Genomic DNA, 16,247 nt, shown 5'->3' with positions numbered 1-16,247 from the left:
GGTTATTTGGCTGATGTGGGCAACTGAGCTTGCTCCAGGGCACCCATGATACCACTTGCTTCATGAGAGGAAGTTGGGAGCATCCTGAGAGAAGAGCTTGGGAGAAGAAACCAAGCCTCAAGCTCCAGGAGGAACCCGTGGGCCCTCTTAGTCCAGCTCCTTCGCCAAACTAGTCCAGGACTGGACTGTGTGCTTCTCTCTCTGAGGGTTCCTGAAGAAGTTCAGGAGGGTCCTGCCATTGAGAGGCCCGGGTGAGGCCCAGGAGCTGCTGTCAGCTGCTCAGCACTACGAGGAAAGCAGCGAGCAGCTCTCGTCCTGCTCCCACTCCCAGCACCAAGCTCTTGGGCGAAGGAAGAGCTAGCAAAGGCTGCAGAGTCCTGTCTAAGCTGTGCTCCTGGAAAGGGACAAGGAACCAGGATCTAAATGGGAAGCAAAGGGAGCTGGGTAGAAAAGAGCAAACACATTGCGGGCCAGAGCAATAGCACAGCTGGTAGGGCATTTGCTTTGCACATGGCCAACCTGGGTTCAATTCCTGGCATCCCCTATGGTCCCCAGAGCACAGCCAGGAGTAAGTCCTAAGGGCAGAGACAGGCATAACTCTTGAGTACCATCAGATGTAGCCCAAAAACAGACAAACAACAAAAAAAAAGCACACTCACAATCCCAGAACTGAAAAGGGGGAACCTCAAAACAGGCTTCAGAAGGAAAGGTGGGAGCTGTGAAAGGCAAGCACCCAATGGAGCCCAGGGGTGCCCAGGGATGGGTGGCGGCAGATTGTGAAGCTGCTGGAATATCTTCTCTTCATGGGCAAGCAGAGCACTGACCCAGGAGCCGTCCTCCTCTTTGAGGCCAGTCACTCCAACCTGCCTTCTCTGCCACAGCCTGATACCGGGGTGACACAGGTTTGCGGGGTAAAAGCACTGGAGACTGAGCTGCACATGGAGGAGTTCTGAAGGCAGCAAGGAGCCTGCAATGAACCAGAGCTTCCTGCTTTGGGGTGAACCTCATGGAAAGACCTGTGGCCAACAGTCACACCTGACAGAGCCAGGATAACCCTGGGAATGGACAGGAACTTGACTACCTCCAAAACGCCTAGAAAACACAGCTGCCCCTTCTCTGCAGGAGTCACCAGCCCCAGTGACCCCACACAGTGCTGAGAGCTGCCAGCCATTAAGTAGCATGGACGGGGGAGGGGCAGTGAGCTCCTGGTGGTATCCAGTGGGAAAAGCCAACCAGTGGTCAGGGGGCACAGGAGGCAAACTGCCAGTGAGGGGTGATCCTGGCCACGGCAGCAAAAAGTGTGTTCCAAGTCAGGCCCTACACTCCCTCTTGCTGAAAAGGAACCTTCTGATCCTTTGAACATGATGCACCTTGGGCCCTTTACAAGGGAATCCTCCTGCCTGCATGGCCTAGCCCCCTTGCCTCATGGCCTACCTGTTCCCTTGACAACTCTCATCTCTCAGTGCCCCACTGCTGTCACTTCCTCTGGGCCCTAGTTCTCAGAGCATCTGGCTTCAACTCCTTCAACAGGATTTGGCTGCTATGGGACTAATCTTAGTCCACCAACCAGACTCTTAGCTCCTCAAGGACAGGGCTGGGCCCATTTTCCTTGCCATTCTATCTCAGACCCCAGCACAGAGCCCAGGAAGGAGAGAGCAGACAAGTTTATGTGAGCCTGGTTCCTCTAAGGTGCCTGCCAGAGCCTCAGAGGACCTGAGAGTTGACCCTGAGAAACAAATCTTCCCCTCCTACTTTTGCACCTGAGGGACGGTGGAGGCTGGAAAGGGGAAGGTGACAGCAAAAATGAAAAGGGGCTGAGAGGAAAAGTACAGGCAGCTAAGGACAGGGAAGTGCCCAGTGAGCTTCCCTGGAGCCCCAAGAGGAAGCAGGGTAAGGTGTGTGTGTGTGTGTGTGTGTGTGTGTGTGTGTGTGTGTGTGTACGTGCGCGCACATGCATGATCATGTGCATGCATGTGAGTGTGTGTGAATGTGTGTATGCATGCATGCACACATGTGTTTCTGCTGATTTCGGGGGATAAGTAGTTCTCTGAGGTCCAGGCCTGAACAGCTACCAAAGACCTACCACAGCCCCAACACTGTGAAGGTCCCAGGCAGCAGGGAGTTCTGCTGCTCATTGCCCTTGACTCTGCTCACCCAGGCTGTAGAATCCAACCAGGCTGACTATTGTGTATTCTCTGTGAACTCAGATGCCCAGACCCTGATATATCTCAGGACGAATAAATGTTTGTTGAATGAACAAACACTGAACAAAAATAAACACTGAACAGAAATGTTAGACAAGAAACAACATTCTCAAGATGAGACTGTGTCTTTTGGGAGCAAAGCCTTCCCTGGGGATAAAGCAAGGTGTCTGGAGAAGCAAACCAGCTCAGGGGAGATTTGCAGGCTGCCTGCATCTGAGGTATCGAAGCACACACATGCCCTCCCCAGCCGGCGTGGCCTCCAGCAACAACCAGGACTCTTTCTGGCCACTCCTGGCTCATCGCTAGTGGGTTGCTCTGGCAGTGCTCAGGACCATGCAGTGCCGGGCACCAAACCATGGACATGCATGCCAGCCCTTTGACCTACCCCCCTAACCCAATCAGCCTACTTTGCCTGAATAACTTCCCTACTTGGCCTTATTTCTGAAGACTGTGCATGGTGTGAGGGCCTAACCCATGTGGCTTTCTCAGAAGGTTTCCCCTTGTGTCCGTGGCAGTACATGAAAGAAAAGGCTAGACATTTCTGTCCTCATTCCTGTGCACCCCGAGGCTCCGACCTAGTACAGAGTGATCACACTTCACCAGGCAAAGCTTTGGTTTCCTCTTTCTCCAAGGAGTCTCACTGCAGGAGCTGGAGAGGTAGCACAGTGGGTACAGCACTTGCCGCGCACGTGACCAGCCTGAGTTCAATTCCAAGCACCCTCTGTGATCCCCAGGGCCCCACCAGGAGTGATCCCTGAGCACAGAGCCAGGAGTTAGCCCTGAGCACAGCTGGGTGTGGCCCTCAAACAACAACAAAAAAGAACAAGGAGTCACACTGCAGCACTGGCTTTGCCCCAAACTTGGCCCTGTGGCGCCTGGATTCTCTTCTGGCCCCAAAGTCTCATGCCTCAAGACCGTCCTGGGCTGCCTCCTGCTTCCTCCCCACATCTTGCTCTAATCAGGGCCAGGGAGGTGCTGAGCAGACCAGTTCTGCACGGTATATGCTCCATCCCCTCTGAACACAAGATAGTTTCCTCTGCCCAGAGTGGTCAGGGGGACTCAGCCAGCAGAGGCGCCTCTCCCCCACCCTGTCCAGTTTGCACAGCTCAGGCAAGCCAGGTACAGCGAAGGCTGGCCAGGGAGGTTCTGGACTGACTGGTGAGGCACAGGACCCCTGTACCTCTGGGGAGAAAGGGAGAGTAAGGGAACACTGTGGCTGACCTGCTCTGAGGCATTGGCCTGCTGTTGTGGGTCCCTCCCTCCCTTTCCCCCAGAGGCGCCCGCCTGTAGCACAGTTCTCCAAAAGCACCCTGGCTGGAAATCCCTCGGACCCTAGCCATTGGAGCTGAGCTCTGTCATTTGTAAAAGGATTTTCAGTACAGGAGGGAAGCAGGGATAGATGCTTGCTCATTGGGAAAGTCCTACTCCACCGGCCAGTGGCAGAGCGAGCACCATCTGCCCAAGCTGGCATCCAGAGCCCCGGGCAGAGGAACACACAGCCCAGAGTGAAACCCTGCTACCTCGTCCCAGCTGCCCCGAAGCAAATCACCACCCCAGAGAAGCAGTCCCAGGCCTACAGTTTCCTCCTTCCTGTCCTCTTCCCAATATCCCAAATCTGCCAAAAAGACTCCGCCCCATCCTACCGATCAGGCCTCCTGGGGTTTCCAAATATATAAATGAGGGTTAAGAGGCAAAGAGAAATGCTTCTCACACAAAGGGGTATTCTCTATGGCTCTAGTTGGCTGAGTTGCTGCCCCAACTAGTAAGATTCTGGAAACTTGTAGAATGGGCTGGGCCTTTCAAGAGAACTTGTCAGAAGCCCCAAATTCTGTTTCAGCAGCTATATATGAAGATGAGCAGGATGGACCACAGTAGGCCTTGAGCTCCAGTGAGTCTGAGTTCCCAGAAGGCAAGGGCCTACCCTTAATCAAGTTTAATTCACAAACATTCTCAGGACTGGAGAGATAGTTCAAGGGTACTGAAAGCATGTGGGGAGCCTGGGTTCGATCCCCAGCATTGCATGTCCTTCAGTGCCATGACAGGTGACCCCACCAACCCAGCCCCACACTGGGGCTAGTCCCTGCATATCATCAGACTTGGCTTCAACACAAAAACAAATAAACTCTCTCTGGTAAGGAGCAGGGGTTCAAATCTGTCTGTTCATCAGCCCGGGGCAGGAGTGGGGGCATCAATTGGTATTTAATACCAATCCTCATGCTAAGTGCTTTCATTTCTAGTATTGCATTTGATAAGATAAATGTTTGTTAAATTGCATGCACTTGACTTGCCCTCTTAGAACCCCAGTGTTGCCTTAATTTCTTCCTCTTTCTTATCTCTCTCTCGGGGTACTTGTAAGGAAGCAGGTGGCATAAATATTAAGGCATTTGCAGGTGAAGTGCTACTTTATTTTTCCAGCACAGACTTGAATGCTCAGCTGCCTACCTTACATCTCCCTTAGATGCCTCTAAAAGCGTGACTAACAGTTTCCTCTGCCTCTATGTCCAGAGCATATTCCAGCACTTTTAATCCTCCCAGCTACCTATGTGTCCTGCGATCGTCTTACTTCTCTAAACCATCCATGCCCCCCTGCCAGCTCCCTGCTTCTGCTCCATGTTAGCCCCTCAGGCTAGGCCACACAGAACAAAACCATGATTGCTTTGGCCATTTTGTTCCAGTAGTCTTATGTCTCCAAAACAACTCCGTACTGGAAAACCCATGTCAGACAAATAAAAAGAACTTTTCAACAGCATACCTACGTGCCTGGGAGAAACCAAAGGCCCCTGAGTATTGGCATATTCACAAGTCAGAGTTCCCACCTTCAGACAATAAGCGCAGACATTCTGGGAAACTTTGGGAGTTGGATTAGATCTCCAAATTACAGAAGGACAGAGCAAACATACCACCTGCCCAAACTAACCCTCTCTCCCAAGGGAAAGGGCTTGACCTGCTAAACCATGATGTTGGGAGGTATCTGACCTGAAGCCACAGAGCCTGTGGAGCTGTAGGATGAACTGCAAGGTGTGCCACGTCCACCTCCCCAGTCTTCCAGCTGACAGCTTGGCACAGCTGGAGGGAGTAGAGCTGTATCTCCCTCAGGCCTGTCCTTTCCATGCCTGTCCTGCACTGAGTGTTGGCGAATTCCACTGCCCTGAACTCAATCAAGGTACCAAGTTGTGTGTGTGTGCGTGTGTGTGTGCAGGGTGGGGAAGGTTGTGGGTGGGAGGAAAAACACTTGGGAGCTGAGCAGAGGGGAACATGGTGCCGGCAGCCGGCAGTACAGGCTCAGGGGAGCCTTTCTAGCCGAACCAGCAGGAGGAGGCCAATATTCTTTTTGTATGTGTATGTTCTGGGGATGGAAGAAGCCAGTAGCTTTTGAAGAGCCCCTGACTAACCAGGAGCCTCTCTGCCAGCCAGCACCTCTCCAGCACCCAGGTCTGTGAAGACATCTTGTCCACTCTGAAGGAGCTCTGAAGCATAACAGGAGAGCAAGCCTCTTCACTTAGCGCTCCTAATTAACCTGAGTGTTGCTCCTGTTTTCTCTCCTCCATGGGGCTCAAGAGCTATAAGAAGCATCACCACTGCTTTTTATTCGTCTCACAGGGAAAAAAAAAGAAAGAAAGAAAAGCTGTCAGATGTGGAGGGGATGCGGGGATCATTACATCTCTCATTTTACAGATAAAAAAAAAGCTGAGGACCTACCCGAGATATACAGCCCGTTTCAGTGCATGTTGGGCATGATTAAAACCTGAGCTTCTGACCCTCCCCCAGGAGGCCCCACTATTCAATCCCCACCCCCTGCTACCCTGTGCTTTGCTCGAATGTCCTACTTCCTGATCCTTTTCCATCCTCAAAGCCCTCCCCATCCTCTTGCTAAATTTTCCATCTTCTCAGAGCAGGAGGCAGGGAAATGACGTGGTCCTCCAGCTGTGCTCAGTGTATGGCATTTCAGTTTGCTAAAGTCAGCTAGCTGGCTGTTCTTCTAAATCTTTCATATTAGGCCCATGGAGCTCCCAACAGAATAAGTTAATGTTGTGAATGTGTTCTGTAAGCTGTAAGACACCATACAAATATATGCTCTACTATTTTGGAATATGAAAATAATACAACCTCTTATAACTGTGTTCTCATACTCTTAACTCAGTTAGACAAAAGGTAGGAGAAATCCTACTGGAAGGGACTAGAGAGCAGAGATCTTCCAAGCATCTCCCTCCCTAGACTGGGAGCCCTCAGAGCCCTCTCACTCTCCTTCCTTGGTTCTTCACATTTCACCCAGGGACAGGTATCCAGGAGGAGCTTGGCTAAAGGGCTCCTGAGCATGTGAATAAATTTTCACTTCATAATCCTTCTGCTTCTAAGTAGAATTGAGTTGAAGAAATACATCACATCCAGAGATGGAGCCACAGGACAGCAGGTAGGGCTTTTGCATTGTACAGAGTTGACCTGGGTTCCATCTCCAGCACCCCATATGGTCCTCCAAGTCCACCAGGAATAAGCCCTGAGTGCAGAGTCAGGAATAATCTCTGAGTACCACCAAGTTTGGCCTCCCCCCCCCCGAAAAAAGGAAAGAAATATGTCATATCCATTGTCACCTATAAAAATTTCAGATGACCCTACTACTTCAAATGCACAGACTGTATGGGTGTGATTTTCAAGAAATTTCCTTACCTCCCTTATTTTCATAGTACTCAATACTTTACTTGTTCTTCCAGCATCCTAGAAAGAAACAGCTCCTTCCTGGCCAGGAGCACTGCAGAATCTGGGTTCCTCTGAGTATTGGGGGGGGAAGCACTGATGGACCAACAGGGTGATCCATGCATGGGCTCATAGACAGGCTGCTGATCATAGACTCTATAATCTCCTCAATAATAAGAACAAGAATTCAACCCTTCAGGGCCAGGGAGATAGCTCAAAAGTCTGGGGTGCATGCTTTGCATGCCTGAGAACCAGGAGCAATCCCCAAGCACCTGAGCCTCTAAGTGCCTAGAGTGATGGTAGCAGCCCTACCCATTTCTAAGCAGTCAGAACTTTCCAAGCAATTCTATATTTGATCTCAGGGGAGCCCAGTGTGTTTCCATGTGGCCCTATTGATGAAAAGACATAGGGATACTGGGTAAGCAAGAGGTCGCTGCAAAAACATGGCTCTCTTCATAAGCCTCAATGCCAAAAAAGCAAAGAAGAGAAAGGAGAAATCAGGGCAGCCCTGGGACCAGTCTGGAGCACAAGGCAGGGCACAGATGAATCAGGGACCATGCTCCCTGGCTCTGTCCTACCAGCTCAGGTGAGCAGAACCTAAAGTATAAGACACAGAGCTTAGAGAATGGTGTGACGAGATAGATACCTAGTCTACAGAGATGGACAAACCAACAGGAGGTAGGACAGCAAAATTCCACCTCCCTTACAGAGGCAGGATCACCGAGGTCTGGGTCCCAGTTCCTTCCCTAGCTATAACAAGCTTCCTCAACTGTGCAGAGATAGCAGGAGTCCTGCAGAAAGGTAGCAGTGATATGAATCCAGCATCAATGCCAATATGACTGGAGGCGCCATGGCTTGACTGTCTGCCTTACCCAACACACCAGGAGGGCCCCCAGTCCTAAAGTAACACAGGGCCCTTACTGAGGGAATGCAGATCTCAGCCACCATTTCACCATTTAAAAAGAGTGTCCCTGGCAATGCCAAACAGACTATCTGAAGAAGCTGTGTGATTTAGGTGGAGGGAGAATATGTGTGTCAAACACCTAGCAGAGCTCTTAGGATGAAGCAGGCTTCCTTCCAGTAATATAGTGGTAATTGTCTGACAGTTTTGCCAAGTCAGCTCTAACTTACAGGTGCATGGGCTAAAGGATCAGATTCCCTTGGGTCCACACATAGTAAGGTCTGCCCCTCCCACCTTTCTCACCAACCAGGGAAAGGGCCTCCTTTCACTCACACACAAAACTTAGAAGTAGGGGAAAGATTTATTGGAGTCAGAATTCAGTTTCCTAGCAGCCTCCTACTTATAGATACGAGAAATCTCCCACAAGCCAGAATGAAAAGGCATGACGTAGGGGCCTCTGAAAGCTTTACCTTTTTAAATTCAGAACCAAACCTACTCAGAGAAAAGGGAACCTTAGGAAGAGAACAGAATAGTGACCCACTGTGGTATTCACTGGCTCCCAAACCAGTCCAAATTCTAGCTATATTATTTTGTTTTGTTTTGTTTTGGTTTGGTTTGGTTTGGTTTGGGGCCACACCCAATGGTGCTCAGGGGTTACTCCTGGCTCTGCATTTAGAAATTACTCCTGGTGATACTCGGGGGATCATCAGAAATGTTGGAGATCAAAGCCAGGTCTGCCACATGCAAAGCAAATGCCCTACCAGCTATACTATCACTCTGAACCCTCTAGCTTTATTTTTTGGGGGCGGGAGGTCACACCTGGCAATGCACAGGGGTTACTCCTGGCTCTGCACTCAGGAATTACTTCTGGCGGTACTCGGAGGACCATATGGGATACTGGGAATCGAACCCAGGTCGGCCGTGTGCAAGGCAAATGCCCTACCCGCTGTGCTATCTATCGCTCCAGCCCCTCTAGCTTTATTTTTATTGAACGTGCCATCCTATCAGCCAGAAGCCCTCAACAAACTTTTTAAAAAATTATTATTCCTTTCTGGGGCTGGAGAGATAGCACAGCGGGTAGGGCGTTTGCCTTGCACACGGCCGACCCGGGTTCAAATCCCAGCATCCCACATGGTCCCCTGAGCACAGCCAGGGGTAATTCCTGAGTGCAGAACCAGGAGTAACCCCTGTGCATCGCCAGGTGTGACCCAAAAAGCAAAAAAAAAAAAAAATTATTATTCCTTTCTAAGTTTTGTTGTTGTTGCTGTTGTTGTTTAGGTTCTTGGTTTTTGAGTCACACCTGGCTGTGCTCAGGGCTTCCTAATGACTCTGTGGTCAGGGATCACTCCCAGTGGGCCAGGGGGGAAAATGTGGTGCCAGGGATCAAACCCAGGTTGGTCACAAGCAAGGCAAATGCCCTACCTGCTGTACTATTGCTCCGATTCCCAAGAAACTTTTTTTAAGTCAGCATTCTTGGGCCAGGGATATGGTCCAACGGGGACCAGAAAGATAATACAGGGGATAAGGCACTTGCCTTGCTCAGGCGGGACCTGGATTCAATCCCATATGGTCCCCCCAGCACCTCCAGGATTAATCCCTAAACACAGAGCCTGCATGCAACCAAGTGTGGTCAGAAAAAAAAAGTCATAAAATAGGGACAGAAGGGCTAGAGAGATAATATATAGGTAGAGCACATAGCTGACCCAGGTTCAATTCCCAGCACCCCATATGGTCCCCTACACACTGCTTGGAGTAATTCCTGAGTGCAAAGCCAGGAATATCCCTAAACCTTGAACTTGGCTGAGTGTGGCCCAAAAACAAACAAACTATAGAGCTAGAGAGATAACGTAGGGGTGAAGGTACTTGCCTTAAATACAGTTAAACCTAGTTAAATTCCAGTACCACGTATGGTATGAGCACTGCCAGGAATGATCCCTTAGCACAAAGTCAGGAGCAAGCCCTGAGCATTGCCGGGTGCTAGGGGTGGCCTAGAAACTACACACACACACACACACACACACACACACACACACACACACACACACAACCACCACCACCACCACACACAACACATACACACACTTCCCTTATTAATGTTTTTTTGTCAGGAGGGGCTGCATCAGTATCAGCTTTCCCATTTTACTACAGTTATTAATGGCTATATGCACAAAGCTGTTTCTCTGTCCCTGGCATGAAGTACAAAACTGGCTGCCCTTTCTGGGTGAAATTTTGACGTTCCATTAGTGCAGCATTGCATGCTTCCATGAGAATCTAGTCAATATGGCCAAGCATAGTCTTTCAAGAATAAAGACCATTTTCAGATCTGAACTGCATCCCTACATTTTACCTTACAAATTAGCCTTGAATTTTTCTCAACATGGTTGTTAACTGATGGAGTTTAACAAACCTGGCTAACTCTAGACAAACCTGGCCAACCCAGGTTGTGAACAGAACTCCGGGTATAGCTCTCAAAGCAGCCTTGCCCATCTTCCAGTAAACAAGCAGGTTCTCTGTGCCCAGCTGCCTTTGGCTCACAATATCTCCATGGCATATGGGCTGGGAGTGAGCAAGATGTGACCTGGCCTTGATGACAGATTTTGAAGGATAATGAGGGGAAGAAGATTCACCTGATTCACCCCATCTCTTCTCCACACCCTGTACTGTGCCCCTTGTACTCACATTTCTCCTTCTCTCCATTTCTGATAACCCCACCACTTTTCCAGCATGCCTGGGGTTTTCTCCTTCTTTTGAAGTCAAGTTTTACCTCTCCATTCCTCCTGATAATCCCATAAAGACTGCGCATTTGACACTTCTAAAACAGTAAGTTTCAAAAAATGTCCCTCTCAGAATCCTTCTGTGATTCACTTCTTCCAGAGCTGTCTGACTGACCATTCTGTGTTATGCTAGAAGATCTGGAGCATCATACATCTTTCTGGTCAGACACCAAGCCAGCCTAGTGCTTATTCTTGACACTGATATATACACCAAAGTAGACTAACTAAAGATCAATTTGCAACTGTTAAAATGTGCAACTTGTGAGTAGGAAGATAGCTCAAGTGAGAGAGCATGTGTCTGGTATGTGCAAGGCCCTAAGTTCAATCGCTGGCACTGCATGTCCTCCCAAGAACCACCAGCCCTGGAAGTCCCGCATGCACCACCAGGTCCAAGTACCACATTCAAGGTCCAAGTATTGAGCCACCAGGCTTGCATTGCTGATCAATGATAAGAGAGCTCTCAGGTTCCCCAAGCATGTGCCCTTATTAAACAAAAAAGGCTAGAGAAGATATATTCAAGAACCAGTACACATGCAGTGCAGGCACAAGCCCCAGCTTCTATTTCTAGCACCTCATGGTCCCCGTGAATACTGCTGGGGACAACTCCCTAGAACCAAGTTTGAAGTAGACCTTGAACACCACTAGGTGTGGCCCAAAAACGAAACAAAAAATAATGTGCAAATCCACATGGTGTAAATTAGACTCCCACTGATCTACATAGCTCCTTTGGGCAATTGGTGGTGGAGACACAGCTGACAGTACATCAGCACTACCAGGGCTATGCAGTGATGCTGTAGAGTTCATGCAGTGCAGAATCAAACATAGGACCTTAGCATGTATGTATGTGCTCTACCACTTAAGCCATATTCCCAACTCCTGGGCAAGTTTTAAAAGTGCTTTCTGGGGTACTGATAAAATTCCATCCTAGGGGCTGGAGCAATAGCACAGCGGGTAGGGTGTTTGCCTTGCACGCGGCCGACCCGGGTTCGATTCCCAGCATCCCATATGGTCCCCTGAGCACCGCCAGGAGGAATTCCTGAGTGCATAAGCCAGGAGTAACCCCTGTGCATCGCTGGGTGTGACCCAAAAAGCAAAAAAAAAAAAAAAAAAAAAAATTCCATCCTAAACTGGTGGTGTTTCACGGGTGTGTGTGTGTGTGTGTGTGTGTGTGTGTGTGTGTGAGACTCCAGGTTCCCAGACTTGCACTACCACCTTCTTTTCACAAATGAAATTATTCAGCACCACTCTAGAAATAAACCTTCTTTAAACAAACAGAAAGCAGCCCCCACAATTGCCCCTGAGGCTACTGCCACCCCCTATTATCTTTTCAGTGCCCCTCAGGGAGGGCAGGATCTCCCACCTTGGGAAACACTATTCTCTGAGGATGCTGCCCACGCGAGGGCACAGACACAGATTGCAGAATGGAAACTGAGACAGAGTTCCGCCTTCCCCCATCTGGCACTACTTGGGAAAGGCGCAACCTATTTAACTGTGCATGTGACTCGCCAATGCCCAAAGTGCGATATCATGCAAGTGGGCTAAGAGGCAGCACACTGGGTGCTGTGGCACTGTCACTGAAGGAATCCAGGTCAGGCTTCTAAGCCCCAAATGCTGGAGCTACCCCCTCCCAGAGTCCAAGACAACTGGGTATGAGGATGAAAAGACTAACTGAGGGTGACAAGGGATAATATAGCCATGGAAAAGAACAAAAATCCAACTGCTCCCAAACTTCCATACCTCTTTGATATTAGTAAAATGGTCTTCCCACTCCCTGATCCTCCACCTACCTCAGTGACACTTTTAACTACCCCCAAATTCACAGCCTGGCTTGAAAACTGTGTTAATGCTCTTCCCAAATGCCCAGAAGCACATGCCACAGGGCTTTTCCTCCATCAATGGGCTTTTCTGTTCAGCAGTATCTTAGAACAGAACATGCTAAATTTGGCATCAGGTACCTGAAATACTCTGGTGATAGGAAGCAGAAACCCTTCTGTAGTTGAAGAAGAGACATACCACACAGCTGCTGCTCATACAACATGCTAGGACAAATCAAGTATCAGATGGAAGAGCCCCCGGACCTGAGCTTTGGGGACAAGCAGCCAGCTCACCAGCTGACAGTCACAGGAACTAGCATCACAGACCCAAATATAAGCACTGCCCACAGTCAGGAGCGAGATTAAGTGACTGCTCCATCTGGTAGTAGCCATGATTCCTTCAACCCACAATTATTTGTGGGTCTGCCCTAGAACAGAGCTCAGACAGGTCAGGAACAGAACACGGTGAAGCAGTAGATATCGGCCTCTGTCTTGCCCTTCTGAGCTACCCGAGTCTTTCCAGAATCTCATATGCTTGACTCTGCAACATCAGATAAACTACAAGCAGACCAGCCTGTTTGGTTACCAGATGAGATATGTTGAGTTGCTCATATAAAGAACTCCCCAGTCAAGGTGTTTTTCCATTCCACTGAGGATGCTTTTCCTTGAAGGGAGAGCTCTAAAGCCTGAATGAGTCTCCTTCAAGCTAAAGCTCAACAGCAGATCAACATGAAACAAAATGGACAGTCGAGTTCTCAGATCTGTGAGCCATTCCATTGCATTACTGTGATTGCTAGTGGAAATGGGTAGATTCCACCCCTAAAAGGGATGCTCGGGACTAGCATATGTGGGGCTGGCTCCAGACTACTAAGACCCATTCATTGCTGGTAGTTGTCTAAGAAATGACTTCTGGGGTGGTAGTATATAAGAGACACCAAAAGGTAGCTGAGGAATCAAAATGTATGTTCCCTCGCTGTTTATGTGCACCCACATAAGAGCTGAGGCAATATCATCAGCTGAAGCACCTCCGGTTTTGCTACTCCCCAGGCCTATTGGATGTTAAGATAATGCCTTCCATTTTATCCTGCTGTCTCTTGTTAGCTTTCCTGACTTTTCGGTCTGCTGGTTTATTACATATTGGCATTCCTTTCTACTGCATTCACTGCCACTTGGTTGGCTTTTTTTTTTTTTTTTGGTAGGATCTTGATTGGCTGGCATACCTTTTAAACAACCTGATTTCACAGAATTTGGTCAGAAATGTTCTGTTTAAGGCATTCTACGTGGGTTTTGGCTTTTCTGCTGGTTTGAAATCATACGGCAACAGAAACATATTTGGTGCTAAGACTATTCAACAGCATTTTTTGCTTCACCCCAACTGTTTCTCTAAATCTTGATGCGAGCACATGACCCTATTAGTATCGTTTAGCCTAAATAACTACCCTTCCGTGTCCAGTGGCATTTCCCCTTCCTCCAAGGATGCTTATTACCACTGCCTAAGGAAAGCACATGACCAAGTTCATGGTTGAACTGTTTCTCTGTCTCTGTTGGAGGCGCCGACACTTACCTTTCCTGACAGCCACTCCCATTGTGCTCTTTCCTCGGCCCAGCACAATGGACACATGTACACAGGGAGGACGTTTTCCATCCCACTGCTCCCCTGTGCAGAGGGACCATGCTGAGGTTACATAAGCCCCTCCTGAACCCGTGTTGAGGTGTAAGCGAATTTGGGGTTCGCGACAGAGTCATGGTCTGCAGGCCCGACTGACCCTGCGCTCACCAACCTGCCTTGCTGAGGAGGGGCGGCTGGGAAGGAGGGGGAGCAGCTTTGCTAAGACCACCAGGTTCACAACAATCAGGCTAAGTTCAAGTGCGACCAGATGTGGGACCTCGCTGTCCACGCTACATGGACCTCGCTGAGCAGACCAGATCCGGGGGGGAGTGGGCCCTGGCCCCGGCCTCAGACTGCAGCTCCCCGCCCCCCACGCCGCGCCGTACGCTTACCTGCCCGGGCCGGGGCCAGGCCCGGGACCCGGGCCCGGGCCGGGTGGTCCCGCTGTCCCCCGCGCCGCTCCAGCCGCGGGGAGCTGTCCACCGCCGGCCGGTGCTGAAGGAGGCTTCCCAGCGCCGGGGCCCGGGCCCGGGCCGGGGCCTCCAGGCGGCAGCGGCCCTTCGCCAGCGCCACCCTCCAGGCTGGCCTCGTTGCCCATGGCTGCGGGCGGGGTTGGGGTCGTCCTGGGCCCGGGCCGGCGGCTCCCGGGCGGCTGCTCACACGCTGGGCGCCGCCGCCGCCGCCGCCGCCGCCATCTCCCGGCTGGGCTCGCGCCGCCGCCCGCCGCTGCGCATGCGCACGAGCGCTCCGCGCGCCCCTGCTTGGCACACGCCCCCCCCTCCCCACGCGCGCGCTCCCGCCAGCCCGTGAGGACGTGAGTCCACTAGTCGGCCGCGGGGTCGCCGGGAAGCTGCCGCCCAGACGGCGCATGCGCCTCGGGCCTGCCGCGGCCGCCACGCGGTACCTGGAGCCCGGCCCAGCTTGGTGGGAGAGTTCAGGAACCTGGGCTTAGGGGGCGGGCCTGGCGACTAGCAGGACTGTGGAGGTGTCGCGCTCCTCCCTGTCGTGGATTCCGTGGCGCTCCCTAACCCGGGGATCTGGGGCTGGAGGAAGCCTCTGCTTCATGTTATCGACAACCGTCGGGCAATGGGGAGTAAGGGGAACGGGCAGACCTCAGAGAGGGGCCACCCGAGTATGACCTCCAAAGATATTTAGGTTTTAAAGAGACAAATGAACTAGGGATGGTCAGAAGCGCAAGATCGTGGAAGGATGGTGAGAGAGGATGCTGGGGGGAGAGGGGATGTGGCGGGATAATGAGGGTCCCCACCATTGTTGATAAGGACTCCTCCACATAAGACTGGTTCCATGGGACAGGAGCCGGGCAAGCACCCAGGAAAGGTGGACAGTGTGGCAGGGCTGGCGGGAAGCCAGCTGGGGAGGTGCCCCACTGGTCCTGGGACATTGACCTTGGGAGTTGGTTGATATTCCTCAAATATAGCTTCAAGAACTGTGTAGCAAGGGGGTTGCATCAACTTTAGAGCTCATCAAGTTATTCTTCTGTGCTGTTCCTTTTACAGGTGTCAGTATTTGCCCTCTACTCTGGTCAGTTAGCCTCGTGGCTTCTCACACAAGCCTGGGCTTTCCTGAGGTAGGATATTTTCCTAGAAGATGCAGACTATATTCCAAACAATTCCTGGCTTCATAAATCATCCAAGTGTGGAAGTTGAGTACACTTGGACCAATTTACAAACCCATTTAATTTTCCAAATAATGAGGAATATTAGATAGGCTGTCGGCCGTTCTAACCTGACCTGGAACAGTCCAGAGAGCACAGAGAGTACTGCAAGCCAGCGCCATGGACAGAGCCCGATTGAACCTGCACTGCACACTCTGGACTCCAAAACCGGTTTCCATGAAGCATGGACAATAAGGGGCTACTCCATGAGTAGGGTGAGAACAGCCTTGAGGCCCATGTTAGGATGCTCTTTGGTGTGCTTTCTCCTATACTGAAAGAAGTCTGCATCAACTCTGACTGGTGACTGCACAGCTCAGCTCCTCAAAGTTCCACAGCCCTGAATGTCTAGAGAGGACCTTGCAACTGACTTGCGCTCACCAAAGCTCCAAAGTGATGATAGCACTCTTACATAAAAATACAAATAAAATGCGAGGGCAAGGGCCAAGCATTCACTTGATATACTCTATTATTGGATGCCTCGTTGTTGGGTACCCTGGTTTTGGGGCTGAGGCCAGGTAAGGGGACTGTTCCATACCCTTTTGTTTTGTTTTGTTTGGGGCCACATCCAGCAGTGTTTG

General features: G+C 50.6%; 1 protein-coding gene across 6 annotated transcripts in view; it reads right to left on the bottom strand.

Moving 5' to 3' along the window:
- Positions 1–14,725, bottom strand: part of BSN (bassoon presynaptic cytomatrix protein) — a 98,000-nt gene extending 83,275 nt beyond the window's left edge. For all 6 annotated transcript variants that reach the window (XR_008629799.1, XR_008629800.1, XR_008629801.1 and 3 more), the window contains exon 1: positions 14,387–14,725. Coding sequence is in view for 3 of the 6 variants with exons in the window: in XM_055135967.1 (XP_054991942.1) it covers positions 14,387–14,592 (206 nt within the window). In the remaining 3 variants the exon portion in view is untranslated. The remainder of the gene's footprint in view (positions 1–14,386) is intronic.
- Between the last annotated feature and the right edge of the window lie 1,522 nt (positions 14,726–16,247).

Source organism: Sorex araneus, chromosome 4 (genome assembly GCF_027595985.1).
Source record: "Sorex araneus isolate mSorAra2 chromosome 4, mSorAra2.pri, whole genome shotgun sequence".
Classification (NCBI taxonomy): Eukaryota; Metazoa; Chordata; class Mammalia; order Eulipotyphla; family Soricidae; genus Sorex; species Sorex araneus.
This window is presented reverse-complemented; position numbering and strand designations above follow the sequence as displayed.